We start from the raw sequence: 15,910 nt of genomic DNA on the forward strand, positions 1-15,910 counted from the left end.
AAATTAATGACTGTTAAATAACAAAAATTCAATAAAATAAATTTAAAAGATATAATTAGCTTTATTAAACCATCGGTCAATTGGGCAGCATCCCACCTTGCAAGCAGAGAGGAGCTCGGAGGAGCCGTACAAAGTGGAAGGCTTTTATAGGCAGGAGGGAAGGGAAAAGGGGAGAGTGGTCACCTCATCTTCTTCTGAGGTATGGAGAGGGCCTGTGTAGCAGATTTCCTCATTGCTGCTGACAAGAAACTTCCAGACTAGTTGGTTATGACCATTCCTGGCGGAGGTTGTACTGCAATTACTGCAATTAGGTTAGTTATTAAGCCTCGGTCTGGTGAGGTGGGCTGAGCACAAGTGACTCCATTTGGGGCCTGTTGTCTCTTTTTTAAGATGACTTATGATAAGGTGGTGGGTATTAAGCCTCCCTTTTAAAAATCTGCTAATGGCTGTTGTTCTTACCATAATGTTCTTACCATAAATAAATTAGGGATGGTGATCGTTGACAAATGTTTCATGTTGTTTTAGCAGCACTTAGTAATTTGTATCAAGGCTGCTTGTTGCAGTCCTCTTAGGAATGCAGTCCTGGTTACAAGGTAGGAAGTCCCAAGGTGAGAAGGGGTGAAGCTCTTCCAAGCACTGGCAGTCTAAACAAATGGAAGAGGTTGGCCTGACGTGGAAAAGCTAAGAGTTACACACATGGTGGCATCACTTCAGATGCAGTCCATGGCAGTGGGCTGTTTTCTGGCATCTGTGTCAGTGGTCTTGTAGGAAGGGTTGGGAACCGTGTTTCAGAAAGAGGAGCTGGCAGTCTCTCCTGAAGCTCCTAAGTTTGGGGGAAAACAGTCAGACTGCTGTCATCTTCCCTGAGAACAGACTTTGTCTGCAGGCTGCTCTTCCTTGCCACTAGGAATTATTTTTGTTAACCTGTAGTAGCTTTTGCCCAGGGGCATGTTAAAGGTGCCAATGGGGCTTGGGCTATTTTACAATTAAGGTAGCCTATTTCAATTCTATTTGTAGAAATGCATGCTCAGCAGCATCTTTGACTCTAAAGTTTATTGGTCATAAGGTGCTTGTGAAGTTGAAGAAACTTGATTTGGTGTCACTTGATGAGCCAGATTCGGGCTTATCTGATTTAGCAGTTACCTGCATTTCTCAGATAGACTGTAATAATTTACCCTTACATTTTATTTTAGTATGGTGCTCTCTGTAAGTTTGATAATGAATCCTGAAAATTGCTCAAAAAATTATGAAAAATCATAGTTTGCTTGATTTTCTTGGAGTTCGGTGTTCATACCTTTCACATATAGTGAAGTTGTTGAATTTCAGTAACATTTTGCTATTGTCCAACTTTTTAAGGGGGTTATTAAAATAGCAAATTCTCCAGCATCTTCCTTCAGTTTATAAGAATTATGAGCATGGTGACTATGGTTAATAACACTGTATTACATAATTGAAAGTTGCTAAGAGGATAGATCTTAAAAGTCCTCATCACAAGAAAAAAACTGCAGCAATGTATGGTGATAGATGTTAAGTACACTTATAGTGGTCACCATTTTGCAATATAGACAAAATTGAATCATGTTGTACACCTGAAACTAACATACTGTTACATGTCAGTTATACGTCAGTTTTTTTAAAAAAGAATTATGGGATGGTGTTTGTTTCCTAGAATTTAAAATCCCTTTCCACAGATGTTCATTCTTTAATAATTATTGAAAACCCATAGTAATTTGTCAAGCTCTTTGTTCCTTATGAGCCTGAGTCTTTACTGATACCTTATTTCCATATCCAACATCCTTTTGTTGAAATAATCTGTATGAAAATTTTATCCTGCCTCCTCTTTGCTCTTTAACCAACCTGAGTTTCAAATGTATTTCACCTAAATGATGGAGACACTTTAAAAAAAAAATTATCTTTAATGTTTGTTGAGTTGCCTCATATACATGCCTATTTAGGACATCTGATGCTTCTCTTCTTTTTTGAGTTTTTAATCTGCTCTCTGGACACAGTAACAAATAGTACTTGCTTGGAGATTCCATTCTAGTATAGGGGGAGCTCAATAATAAATAGGTGGTATTTCAGGTGACTGTTAAGTGATCCAGAGAAAAATAAGGCGAGGTGAGGAGAGGAAGCCCTGGGGGAGGTGACATCTGAGCAGTGACCTGATTGAAGTGAAGGGGGCAGGTCATGCTGGTATCTGGGGAAGGAGCAGCCAAGAAAATGTGAGGGATAGTTCATCTATCAAAATTTTAAAAAAGTTTATATGACTCTAGTATTTGTTTTTCCTGAAAAAATAACTATTCTGGGTCACTTCTGTCTTTCTCGCTGCCTGCACACATTTCCCGTAACCTTAGCTCATGATGATATGTTCTTATTATGTCCTGCCCTCTTCTCCAACCTCAGCACAAGTCCTTCACATTCCCCCTGTGCTTCTAGCAATGGCTAGCTGTGAAACCAGCTGAGTGGAGGAAGGTATTTGTTTACAAGTTGGGTTTGTACATTTTTAGGGCTTATCACTTGGGTAAAAATTTCTCCATCAGCTTTTGTTCCTCCTCCCAGTGTTCACTTTTACTGTTTGCATTCATGTTTGATGTCTCCAGTGTCAAGACAGGACAGGACCTGGGACAAAACAGAAACAATAAATATGTTAGTGAATGTGCTGTACTCCATCCTCCCCCCAATTAAATTAAGGGTGAAAGGTTACCCCTTTTCTATTAAAAATGCATCAGGGGGGTGGGGAACATGTCGGATTCTGAGCTCCGCAGGAAGTGGGACCGGTGCTTGGCGGATGCCATCGTGAAGATAGGTACTGGTTTTGGATTAGGACTTGTTTTCTCACTTACCTTCTTTAAAAGAAGAATGTGGCCATTAGCCTTTGGTTCTGGAATGGGGTTAGGAATGGCCTACTCCAACTGTCAGCATGATTTCCAGGCTCCATATCTCCTACATGGAAAATACATCAAAGAGCAGGAGCAGTGACTTACATCTGAGCACATCCCGGTGGGAGGGAGACAGAGATCATGTTTATTCCTCAGGATACTGAGGTGCCCTGGAGTAAGCTGACACTCTTCTGTAACAATGTTAGCAGTGAGGCTTTAAACTCCAGCACACTGTTTATGTATTTGAAACCAAGTCTGTTTCTTGTTTTTTCTGTCTGGAAATTGCAAGGAGGTGGTCTTAAAAGAAATAAGTTAAACAAAAATAGGCCAAAAAAATAAAATAAAATAAAAAATAAAAATGCATCAGGAATGTCTGGGGCTGGGGGGGGTGGTTTCTTCTCAAAATATTGACTTTAACAAAGAAAAATTTCTGAATACATGAATGATGTTTAAAAGTAAATCTGTGTGTTTTAGCATGGAAATTGGATGCATTTTCTTTTAGCAGACAGTATCCTTAACAATAAAAAATACACTTTTAAAAGATTCACATATATTAACTCATCTGATTTTCAGAATAACCCTATGAGGTGGAGGTAGCATTTTATTATTGTTTTACAGAAACAGTAAGTGACGCATGGAGAGGCTGACTTGCCCAAGGTCACTCAAGAGAAACCAGAATTTCACATCATGTGCTGTCTGTGGAAAATACTATGTTGGCTTTTGTCCAGAGGCCATCCTGATAAAGGATGGTGGTGATAGGTGTTATGAGACTTCTGTAATTGAGATCCATGTTTTGATTCAGTGTCTTAGTCCAGATATACTGTAGAGAAGGTGGAGGACCAAAGAAAACCCCCCCCTTTTCTTTCTGCTGAAAATGAAATCCTCATTTAGAACCTTCTCTGACTTGGTAAACCCTACACGTGGGTAGAATTAGTGACTTCCTCCTCTCTTTACCTGCTTGAAACCTCCACTGTGGTTGCTTTCGGTTAGTGCCATGCTACCCTTTGGTTTATACAGCTTATCATGTTGTATTAAGTTTCACTGTTAATGTGAACTGTTTACGGTAGGGTTTGTGTCCTAATTACCTTTATGAAACAACACTGTAAAGTAATTATTGTATGTTGTAGTGTCATTTTATAGATTTATAACCAGAGATGTTAGGCAACTTGTTGAAAGTCAGAGAAATAGTACACAGCAGGGTATGAATAAAAGCCAAGTTGCCTGGTTCTTGGTCCAGAGTACTCTCTGCCATTCCAGAAAGATCAATTTAAGGTAAGAGTCTTGACTTCTTAAAGGAATAGAATCACATCCAGAGTGAACATCATCCTGCCAGGGGCATCCTGGGGAGCATATTCTTCCAATTCTCTCTTGTGTTTCATGTTCTGTTCTCTACCAGTGATGTAAACCTATTTCTATTATAAAAAGAAGGAAATATTTTTCAGGGAAAAGCAATAGGTATAGGTTGTACTTCTAGTTCCTGTAAGGCTGCCGCAGTGTTTCCTTTTATAAAATAAAGTTGACTGCAGGTAACAGCTCCCAGTGGTGAAGGAAAGATTATAAAGATGAACTGATTTTTTTTAAATGTGTAAATTGCCTTAACTGTTTCAAAGGTAAATGATTTAGAAATATAATATAGTAATAGTACAGTTTTATTTCCACCACTCTGTTATAAACCTGGAGATAATTAACACTATGAGTTGCTTAATATTGTGTGAGTTTTCTCCCAAAGGTAACTTCTGTTGTGTGCAGCTGGGATTCCATTGCTTCAAGCAGTAATCTGAGTGTCTCAGTTACTCAACTAAGATTTAATGGTACTTCTTATGGTGGCTCCTGAGAATATTTTATGAAAGGAAGTTAGGGATAAATATACAAGGATTAATGTTAACTTCACATAATGATTTGTAGGGAGAGCTGTCATCCATGAATTTATCTAAATCCTATGCATACCAGTCATAGAAAGCAAACTCCCCCTGCCTGGGGTGTACCTTCAGCTGCCTCAGTGACGTAGAATTGAAGAGCTTGCTTCCTACCAAGGTAGCATATCTCTTCATCCTATAATAGAGATACTTTAAGAATTTTGCCCAGTTTTCAGATGCTGTCACTAGGGAATTAAACTTTAGAAATGTCTTGTGCCCTTTACAAATCTCGTATAGACATGACCCAGTTGTACGGTGTAGAAGGGCTTTTGCTGAGCACATCTTTATTTCCAAGTTCAGCAAGGTGTTAGATTTATTTTGGAATGCCCTCGGTGGTATGGCATTATATTTTAAATGTCTTTCTCCCGTTAACATAGAGAAATTGAAGGTATTTTACATGGAGCTTATTACATCCTCACATTTCCCTTGTTTCCTAGCCTGGCAGGGCCTCCATTGTTAGCCTTCAGGCCATAACTTAAGAATTGTTTCTAATTAGTGTGGATATGGCTTACTGACCTTCTCTACCATTTGGGGAAAAAATGATATTTTTGTCACTTTACCGGGGCAATGGAAGAACGTTTTTCAAGCCAGCAGACAGGAAAGAAAGGTTTGTGTATTAAAAGAAAAAATAGACACTGTCCATACTATGTCTTTCTATGCTTCTTAAGTCTTTCTGATATTAAACTTGAAGAAAAGCAAAAAGTAGATAATCAGGGAACCCACAGTGAGGAGTGGTCAAAAACAGGCCAAGATTTTGATGAAAATAGAAAAATTGGAACAGTAAGATCTTAAACGCAATCTGTTCCCAGTTCGGTTCAGAAGAAATTAAAGTTGGAGAGTATAGCATGCAAATAAAAACCTTTGCATAAAGCTTATACCTTTTGGTGAATTAAAAAAATAAATATCTTTATTTTCTGGCATAGATCCATCATTACTCTTTACTGAATATTTTATTGCTCAGGAATATTTTATACCCTCCTCTTTATGAAAGAAGGATGACAGGCTGTGCTTTCACTCTCGGTTGTGCATTTGACTAATTTTTAAAGATCAGTGGTAGTAACTGAAGCCAAACTATTGTTCATTGTACTTCATATTTTCAAGAAGACTTCTTCAAAGGTATACGAAAGATAAGATCAGAATATTAATAAGAACTGGTTTATAATATTGAAGATTTTTTTTTTTCTTTTTTTTTTTTTTTTTTTTGTGGTATGCGGGCCTCACTGTTGTGGCCTCTCCCATCGCGGAGCACAGGCTCCGGACGCGCAGGCCCAGCGGCCATGGCTCACGGGCCCAGCCGCTCCGCGGCACGTGGGATCCTCCCAGACCGGGGCACGAACCCGTGTCCCCTGCATCGGCAGGCGGACTCTCAACCACTGCGCCACCAGGGAAGCCCTATAATATTGAAGATTTAATGATAGTTTCACTACTGCTCAGGTTTGGAACAGCTGCGAATTTCTCTTTTGCAGAAACGCGTTGCGTGTGTGTGTGTGTGTGTGTGTGTGTGTGTGTGGTGTAGAATAATCACAGAGGCCTGTTGACTTTTTTGTTTCTTGTTTTACTTTGAATATCACCCCTACATCTCAGAGTTGACTAACTCATCGTTGATGAGTCTAGTTTGACTGCTCTTTCCCTGCATACAAACCAGAGTAAAAGTGGCCAGTGCGATGGGGAACCTAGTGCTGCAGGTTAGTGACGTCTCGGAGTCCACTTCTGTAAAACGAAGAGTACAGAAGTGGCTCCTCACAGAGTTGTGGGCTTTAGTTAACACACATCCAGTTTGGGAACAGTGCTTAAAACAGTATGTTCTCGATAAATGTTAGCTGATGCTATCACTACTGCTACAATTATACTGCTATCAGCCTTATTGCTCTGCAAAATGCTAGGTGAGCTAGGGGGCAGACACAGGATCGTGCCTCGGTTCTGAGCTGCATCGCCATGAGCAGGGGTGCTTCTGAAGGCATCAGCGAGATCAGAGAACACACCTGACTTGCATTCCCCTGCTGTCCCATCTTCTCGTTCCCTGCCGTCTATGCTTACCTCCCTGGAGTACTACGCCTGACTATTGCAAAAGATTGTCACCTGGAGAGTTTCCCCTTAATGTATCCATAGAACATGCTTCCTCCTCCGAGTTGCACTAGACAGTAGCTTTGAAATCCGTATGTAGGTAGCCCCCTCAGCAGCTTACACCACCTCTCAGAGCTGCAGATATAGTTATAATGGAGACATCAATGTGAAATAGAGGCAGTGATGCCTAACTGAAAGGATCGTTTGGATCAAACGGAACGTTTCTAATGCTTGCCCAGTGCTCAGAGCACTGTAGTATAGGTGCTCAGTTAGCACTGCTGCCTTCCCCTTTCTTTCCAGTTCTTTGTCTTTATTGTGCACCTCTATCCATATTTGGGGCTTTTTCTCTCATGTGGGCAATTGTAATAGCCTCCTTCCCTGTTCTAGTTCCTCTCATCCTGTCCTCAGCTCCTATCTCCTTATCCTGCTTCAAATGAATTCTAGATTATAAAATTAGTGAATGAATTCTTCAAAAGAAAAGAAAGAACTAGAAAGTCTTTTTGTGGGAATACGATGGCCTACAAATTCCAAAACTCATACATTATAAAACATCTAAAAGTGATTAAAATGTTTTTAAACACCTTTTAAAGGAGTGGATGAGCCTGTAGCAATGAAAGGGAAATGAGTACAAATCTAGGAAGTGAGCTAGCCCTGGGACTGGTAAGCCCTCAGGGCATCTGTGGATCTGGGTGCCCAAGGAGCACTGGAGATAAAACTAGCAGCTTTTAGCACAGAGGACAAAAAGATAGAGTATGAAGGAGCAGTGAAGACGCCTGTGGGGTAGACTGAGAAGTTAGAGTATCGGAAGTTTCAATAGCGGAGACAATGGAGAGACAGTATTCAAACATATGATGACTGCAAGTGTTTGGAAATGATACCTGGGAAGCCCAGAGCTGGATAAATGTGAAGAAACCTGTACACAAACGTAACATGAAGTAATGTCTTCATGAGAAAAAGTCATTGTCCACCTAGAATATTTTTTAATTAATTAATTTATTTATTTTTGGCTGCATTGGATCTTTGTTGCAGCACACGGGCTTTCTCTAGTTGCGGCGAACGGGGTCTACTATTCTTTGCGGTGCGCGGGCTTCTCATTGCAGTGGCTTCTCTCGTTGTGGAGCACGGGCTCTAGGCGCGCGGGCTTCAGTATTGTGGCACGCGGGCTCAGTAGTTGTGGCTCGCAGGCTCTCGAGCGCAGGCTCAGTAGTTGTAGTATAGGGGCTCAGTTGCTCCATGGCATGTGGGATCCTACCAGACCAGGGCTCAAACCCGTGTCCCCTGCATTGGCAGGCAGATTCTCAACCACTGTGCCACCAGGGAAGTCCCTAGGATTTTTTATGAAATAAAGACATTTTCATATGAAGAAAAACAGAAAAAGATTTGCCACCAAAAGACCCTCACTAAAAGAACTTCTAAGTACAGATTTCAAGAAGTAGTTGAAAATGGCCTCCCAAACCAACCTGAGTTACAGAAGTGACAAATAAAGGTAATATTATAGTAAACATGAGGGAAAATCTAAGCAAACAGTGGCCATTTATATAAAATGTCTACTTCAGTAGTATTAAACAAGACAAAAGTAACAGACACTGTTACCATGTAAGGTTGGAGACAGTTGACGAATTAAAATACGCCAAGATTCTTTTATTTTCAAGAAGAAAGCAAGCAGTCTTTGGAATCTGGGTATGCATGTTAAAAATAGCCATGGAAGCGTAGTCTAGTGCACAAAATGGTATCTTTTGATCAAGTTTGGCAAACACCTTTTCACAGTAGGCACCCAGATATTTGTTAAAATGCATCTACCTGCCAACCCACTACCATCCTTGTAGTCAGAGCCTTGCAGTAGGATACATCCAGTTTCCAATCAGTAACATCACTGATTCCTTCCACCGTGTTCATTATGTAACTACAGTTACAGCTCTTTCCCCAGCCTTCTGTACTTAATAATGCATGTGCTATGATGTCATATATAACTCCCTCTACAGTTGTCATTATGAGGGACAATGCTCCTCATTCACTGGGGTCCAGCCCTTGTGTGTCACGTGGCAAGCCTCACCAAGGATGCAAAAGCCACAGCCGCCCTGTGTGTGTGTGTGGCTTTAAAATCAGGGCCGCTGAGGCTGCCTCTACAACCTTCCCATCCTGCTTAGTGCACAGTGGTCCCTTTCTTCCCTGAATTCCACTGTAAAATGGAGGTAATACTAGTGTTTTAGTTTTAGCATTGTGGTGTGCATTAGACAACTAAGTTATAATTGACCAAAAACAAGATTAAGTTTTGCACTTCTGTGGGAGCTGGAAAAATAGAGCATGGCACACAGGGTTAATGCACCCTGACTCAGCGTTGGTCACCCACAGGTGACTTGCGATCAGACTTCGGTTGGAGGGATCTTTGGTATTCATTTCTAGGAGGCTCAGTGTGGTAAAGAGGAAGATCTGTTAAAAGTTTTTGTGGACATGTACACGAATTTGTTACCGAATTGGTGGACTAGACCCACACTGGCGTCCTAACCCGGGTGGAGACTCCTTGTCTCCGTCAAGGAGGTTTTTTCTGCTCGGATTCACACAGCCAGTAATGAAACCGGTGAAGACTCTGGGACAGCACAGGCTTTATTCAACGGCCAAAGAATGGAAAGAAGCCAGAACTTGGTTCCCAAATCAACTTCTCAACCCAATTCAGGCAGAGACACAATGTACATAGGAGGGTCCAGGTAAAAGGGAGAGTATTAGAAAGAGAGGGAGGAATATTCACGATACAGGTGTGGTTTGGATCCGGACCTGATGCAACACTCCTTTTCAGTCCTTGTTTGGGCTTTTCCAGTTGTTGTCATGGCAGTTGTCAACTGTCCTCGTGCCAGTGGGTGTGTTGATTAGCTAATCTGGCTCAAGGTCACTGGAAGTCAAATCTTCCCCCATCTTGGGCTTAGTTGGTTCTAACCAGTTCTTCTTTTTCTCCTTGAAGCTTCCTGCTGAAACTTAGATAAGAGCAATTGGTTTGCATTTGAGGGAGGGGCAGGGTTATGATTCTGGGGCAACAACCTTGGTAACAGATTAATAGATTTCTACTTGAAAAGCAGAAAAGTAGATTTGTAAATCTTTAAACTGAAGGAATCTTAAGATGCCACTAAATTAGTTTTAGGGCTTTGGGGAAAGCCTTTCAAATCCAGGACCTGTGTTCCTCCTATAGAAAACAGAAGTGTTTCTCTAAGTTCTTCTCCAGCATTAACCGGTGCTTTGCCTTCAGTTATATGAGTTATCCCCATCTTAAAATGAAGCAACTGAAGTCCTGAGAGGTTGGGAGACTGGTCAGAAGTTACCGAATTAGGGTTAGTGGGTGAGAGGAGAGGCTTGAGACAAGGTCTAGAGACCAGCTGGTCTGCCTTCCAGCAGGTACCTCCACCACACCAGCTGCCTCTGTCCTGCTCTGCAGCAGCTCCTGCAGCCCGGGGCCACTTCTGTGTGCCCTGCTCTCACATGGCCCAGATCAGAATTTGACATCTATTGAAAAAGGCAGTCAACATTTATTTCATATATATATGTATGTATGTATATATATATGAGATGATCTATGGCTTTCTTTATAGTAGCCACTTGTTTTTCTTTATAAAGAAGGTTATGGCACTTCCCTGCTGGCACAGTGGTTAAGAATCCATCTGCCAATGCAGGGGACATGAGTTTGAGTCCTGGTCCGAGAAGATCCCACATGCCGCGGAGCAACTAAGCCCGTGTGCCACAACTACTGAGCCTGCGCTCTAGAGCCGCAAGCCACAACTACTGAGCCCACGAGCCACAGCTACTGAAGCCCACACACCTAGAGCCCATGCTCCACAACAAGAGAAGCCACCGCAATGAGAAGCCCCCACGCCGCAACGAAGAGTAGCCCCTGCTCGCCACAACTAGAGAAAGCCCACGTGCAGCAACGAAGACCCAATGCAGCCAAAAATAAATAAATAAAATAAATAAATTTTTTTTAAAAAGAAGATGATGGTATACATTTTTTGATCATTTATTTTTGAGTACACACTTTAAAACCTTACGTGGTGGAAACAGATGGTATGAAATTTTTTTATTTCCCCTGGAAACCTACGGAGCGGATGTTTTGAGTCCTTTTTTTGCCAGGTGGATATCTCAGTATGGTGCTGGCAGGAGCACCCGTGTTCTGTAGGTGGCTATTCACCTACTTTCTAAGCCTAAGGATTCTTCAGTCAAAAAAGATTTAAAAGATTTGCTTAAGAATAATGCACTTCCTAATTTAATCAGGCATCCAGGTTTAAGACAGCCTAAAGGCAGCCAAATACTTGATAACGGAATAAGAATAAATGGCCCTTCCTGCATATTTGGTAGACATGTTTGGAGAAATGGTATTCAGGTAATAACCTTTTCCAGTTACAGATTTTAATTTTATCAAGATTAAGAACAAATAGTAAACTGTTTTGCTAATCTGTGCTTTTACTTTAGGGCAATCTGTAAAGTTTTGTATAAGTCAATAGAGAAATTCTACTTTATACTCTAGGAAAATATAAGTAAAGGAAATGTAAGGACTTCTGGAAGAAACTTAGTTTGGAGAAGTTTTATAAAGGTGCCTAATGTCTGCCTTGCACTATGCTAGTAGGTTCTGTGAATTCTGAAGATGAAGGATACCTGTCCTCAGGTTATTCACAGTCTACTGAAAGAGACATTTAGACAAAAAAAAATTATGTTACAGGGCGGCAGGATCTGCAGCAGAGGTATCACAAATTGCCACAGGAGTAATAATAATTAAAGTTACAATCCAGCTGGTGGATGTTTGGGAGAAGGACCAAGAGGAGTCCTTTTATATTGCGGAACTTTTTTCTCATGACTCCTGGAAACTTTGACGAAGCCGTGAAGGCTCTGGTTCGTGAGCCTTTAGATTAATGTGTATTGCCAATATACCTCTTGCTTTTTCAGTCTTTCAGTCACCTCTACTGGAGCACGGACTGCAGAGACTTGCTGCCTGGGCTCAGAGTCCTGCTTCCCCTCTTCCTAGTTATGTGACCACAAGCAGAGTACTTCTCTGTGCTTCAGTTTTATAAAAATACAAGAGTAATAGTACCTACCTCACAGTGTTATTGTGAGGATTAAATGAGATAATACTGCCTGTTACACAGTAAGGCTCAAGAAAATTTTAGTTCTCATTATTATTAGTCTCAGTAGCAAATAAACCAGGAACATTGAAGCATAATCACCATGTTGACCTTTTAGTTTCTCCTTCGAAAAATGCAAATATCCATCAAATAAAATTTTTCAATTTTTTTTCCCTTTCTAGCTCCAAGAGGAAAGCGAGGATGGAAGACCTTTTATGCTGTACTAAAGGGAACAGTTCTTTACTTGCAAAAGGTAAAAGTAGATACATAAAAAATGAAGTCTGTAAAACTTTATGAAGTGATAATTAGGTTACCTAGAAAATATTCACTTTGTACAAAGAGGCCACATCAAACACCCAAAAGACTGTTTAATTGATATCTGAATTCTCTTTTAGATTTTTGTTTGTTTGTTTCTGGTGCAACAAGTGTTTTGGAAATTATTTATGTATATATATGTATATATATTACATTTTATAAATATAAAAGATTATATACATGTATATGTGAGTATATGTGATCAGAGGGAATGGATGAGCTGTGTTCTAATTATATTCAATTAGATATGTTGAATATAAGTTGATAAGTTAGACTTCAGATTGTCCAGCTTCAGATTGTGGTAACACTTGTTTCAATGGGTATTTATACTATAGATTAGTTCTATCCCTCATTTATTTAGTTATTTATCTTCATTTAGATCCTACCTAAATCTAGAAACACATTTTCTTTCAAGTCCTGGTATTTAACACTGCAAATGTATTCCAGTTACCTGGGTAAGTGTTTGACCATACCATTTCCTGTCAGGGTCCTTTCTTCCAATCCCCAAGTCTGGAAATTAGTTTGGTATCAAGTTTATATATTCTGACCTTTGAAGGGTAGTCCCTGGAGCTTCCGCCTCCCGAGCTCTGTGTGCGTGGAGATGGGAACGTTGTGTCTTGACTGGAATAAGTATACCACGTTCCAGGGCCCAGCAGGACTCTAGCTCCCACCTTGAAGGGAAGCTTGGAAATACTTTTTTTCTTTTTTTTTTTTAACATCTTTATTGGAATATAATTGCTTTACAATGGTGTGTTAGTTTCTGCTTTATAACAGAGTAAATAAGTTATACATATGTTCCCATATCTCTTCCCTGTTGCATCTCCCTCCCTCCCACCCTCCCTATCCCACCCCTCTAGGTGGTCACAAAGCACTGAACTGATCTCCCTGTGCTATGCGGCTGCTTCCCACTAGCTATCTATTTGACGTCTGGTAGTGTATATATGTCCATGTCACTCTCTCACTTTGTCACACCTTACCCTTCCCCCTCCCATATCCGCAAGTCCATTCTCTAGTAGGTCTGTGTCTTTATTCCCATCTTACCCCTAGGTTCTTTATGACCTTTTTTTTTTTCTTAGATTCCATATATATGTGTTAGCATACAGTATTTGTTTTTCTCTTTCTGACTTCACTCTGTATGACAGACTCTAGGTCCATCCACCTCACTGCAAATAACTCAATTTCATTTCCTTTTATGGCTGAGTAATATTCCGTTGTATGTATGTGCCACATCTTCTTTATCCATTCATCTGTTGATGGATACTTAGGTTGCTTCCATGTCCTGGCTATTGTAAATAGAGCTGCAATGAACATTTTGGTACATGACTGTTTTTGAATTCTGGTTTTCTCAGGGTATATGCCCAGTAGTGGGATTGCTGGGTCGTGTGGTAGTTCTATTTGTAGTTTTTTTAAGGAACCTCCATACTGTTCTCCATAGTGGCTGTATCAATTTACATTCCCAACAGCAGTATGGTACTGGCACAAAAACAGAAATATAGATCAATGGAACAGGATAGAAAGCCCAGAGATAAACCCATGCACATATGGTGACCTTATCTTTGATAAAGGAGGCAAGAATATACAGTGGAGAAAAGACAGACTCTTCAATAAGTGGTGCTGGGAAAACTGGACAGGTACATGTAAGAGTATGAGATTAGAACACTCCCTAACACCATACACAAAAATAAACTCCAAATGGATTAAAAATCTAAATGTAAGGCCTGAAACTATCAAACTCTTAGAGGAAAACATAGGCAGAACACTCTATGACATAAATCACAGCAAGATCCTTTTTGACCCATCTCCTAGAGAAATGGAAATAAAAACAAAAATAAACAAATGGGACCTAATGAAACTTCAAAGCTTATGCACAGCAAAGGAAACCATAAACAAGACCAAAAGACAACCCTCAGAATGGGAGAAAATATTTGCAAATGAAGCAACTGACAAAGGATTAATCTCCAAAATTTACAAGCAGCTCATGCAGTTCAATAACAAAAAAACAAACAACCCAATCCAAAAATGGGCAGGAGACCTAAATAGACATTTCTCCAAAGAAGATATACAGATGGCCAAGAAACACATGAAAGAATGCTCCACATCATTAATCATTAGAGAAATTCAAATCAAAAGTACAATGAGATATCACCTCACACTGGACAGAATGGCCATCATCAAAAAATCTAGAAACAGTGAATGCTGGAGAGGGTGTGGAGAAAAGGAAATACTTTTTCTTTTTAATGTGATAAAAAACATAATGTGAGATCTCCCTCAATAAAATTTTAAGTGAATAGTACAGAATTATAAAGCATGTTGTAAGCACCATGTTGTACAGTAGATCTGTAGAAATTTTCCATTTTGCATGACAAACAATACCCCATGAACAGCAGTTCTCCCATTTCCCTCTCTCCCCAGCCCCTAGCAACCACCTTTCTACTCTCTGTTTTTATAAGTTTGACTCTCTCAGATAGTTCACATAAGTGACATCAAGCAGTGTTTGTCCTTCTGTGACTGGCTGATTTCACTTAACGTAATGTCCTAAAGGTTCATCAATGTTATAGTATATGACAGAAGTTTCCTCTTTTTTATGACTGAACAGTATTCCATTGTTTACTTCATTTTCTTTTTCCATTCATTTGTCCATGGACATTTGTGTTGTTTCCACCTCTTGGTTATTGTGAACAATACTGCAGTGAACATGGCGTGCAGATATGTCTTTGAGATCCTGATTTCAGTTCCCAGATGTGGAATTGCTGGATCATATGATAGTTCTACTTTTTTGAAGAACCTCTATATTGTTTTCCACAGTGGCTGAATCATTTTAAATTTACACCAACAATGCACAGGAGTTCCAATTTCTCCAAATGCATGTCAACATGTGTTATTTTCTGGGTTGTTTTAAAAAATATATTTTTAATAATGGCCATACTAACAGGCATGAGATGATACTTCATTGTGATTTTGATTTACATTTTCCTGACAATTTGTGATGATGAGCATTTTTTCATATCCCTATTGACCATACGTGTGTTGTCTGTGGAGAAATGTTTACTCAGATCCTTTGACCATTTTTTAATCAGGTTATTTGGATTATTTGCTATTGAGTTGTAGGAATTCCTTATATATTTTGAATATTAATCCCTTATCATATATGTGGTTTTCAGGTATTTTCTCCCAGACCTTTTCACTCTCTTGATTGTTTCCTTCATTGTGCAGAAACTTTTTAGTTTTACGTAATCTCCTTTCTCTATTTTTGTTTTTGTTACCTGTTGTTTTGGTGTCATATCCAAGAAATCATTGCCAATGTCAATGCCAAGAAGCTTTTCCGCTGTGTTTTCTTCTAGGAGTTTCATAGTTTCAAAGCTTAAACATTTAAATCCGTGATGACTTGACTTTTGTGTATGGTGTATGTTAAGGATGAACTTGCATTCTTTTTCACATGGACACCCAGTTTTCCTAGTACTATTTGTTGAGGAGATTATCTTTTCTCCTTTGTGTTCTTTTGGGACCCTGTAGAAGATCAGTTGATGGGATTGTTTCTGGGCTGTCTATTCTGTTACATTGGACTACATGTATGTCTTTGTACCACTACCATAATTTTTTTGATTACTGTTGCTTTGAAATATGTTTTGAAATGGAG

The 15,910-nt window shown here is 39.8% G+C and overlaps 1 protein-coding gene and 1 pseudogene across 11 annotated transcripts in view; both read left to right on the forward strand.

Annotated features, from left to right (window-relative positions):
• The window catches only part of PSD3 (pleckstrin and Sec7 domain containing 3), a 647,135-nt gene that overhangs the window by 558,245 nt on the left and 72,980 nt on the right, over positions 1 to 15,910 (forward strand). For all 11 annotated transcript variants that reach the window (XM_067022673.1, XM_059049100.2, XM_067022674.1 and 8 more), the window contains one exon: positions 12,141 to 12,211. In XM_067022673.1, the coding sequence (XP_066878774.1) occupies positions 12,141 to 12,211 (71 nt within the window). The remainder of the gene's footprint in view (positions 1 to 12,140; positions 12,212 to 15,910) is intronic.
• LOC131747346 (MICOS complex subunit MIC10 pseudogene) lies at positions 2,738 to 3,121 on the forward strand (annotated as a pseudogene).

This window comes from Kogia breviceps, chromosome 20 (assembly GCF_026419965.1).
Source record: "Kogia breviceps isolate mKogBre1 chromosome 20, mKogBre1 haplotype 1, whole genome shotgun sequence".
NCBI classification, from domain to species: Eukaryota; Metazoa; Chordata; class Mammalia; order Artiodactyla; family Physeteridae; genus Kogia; species Kogia breviceps.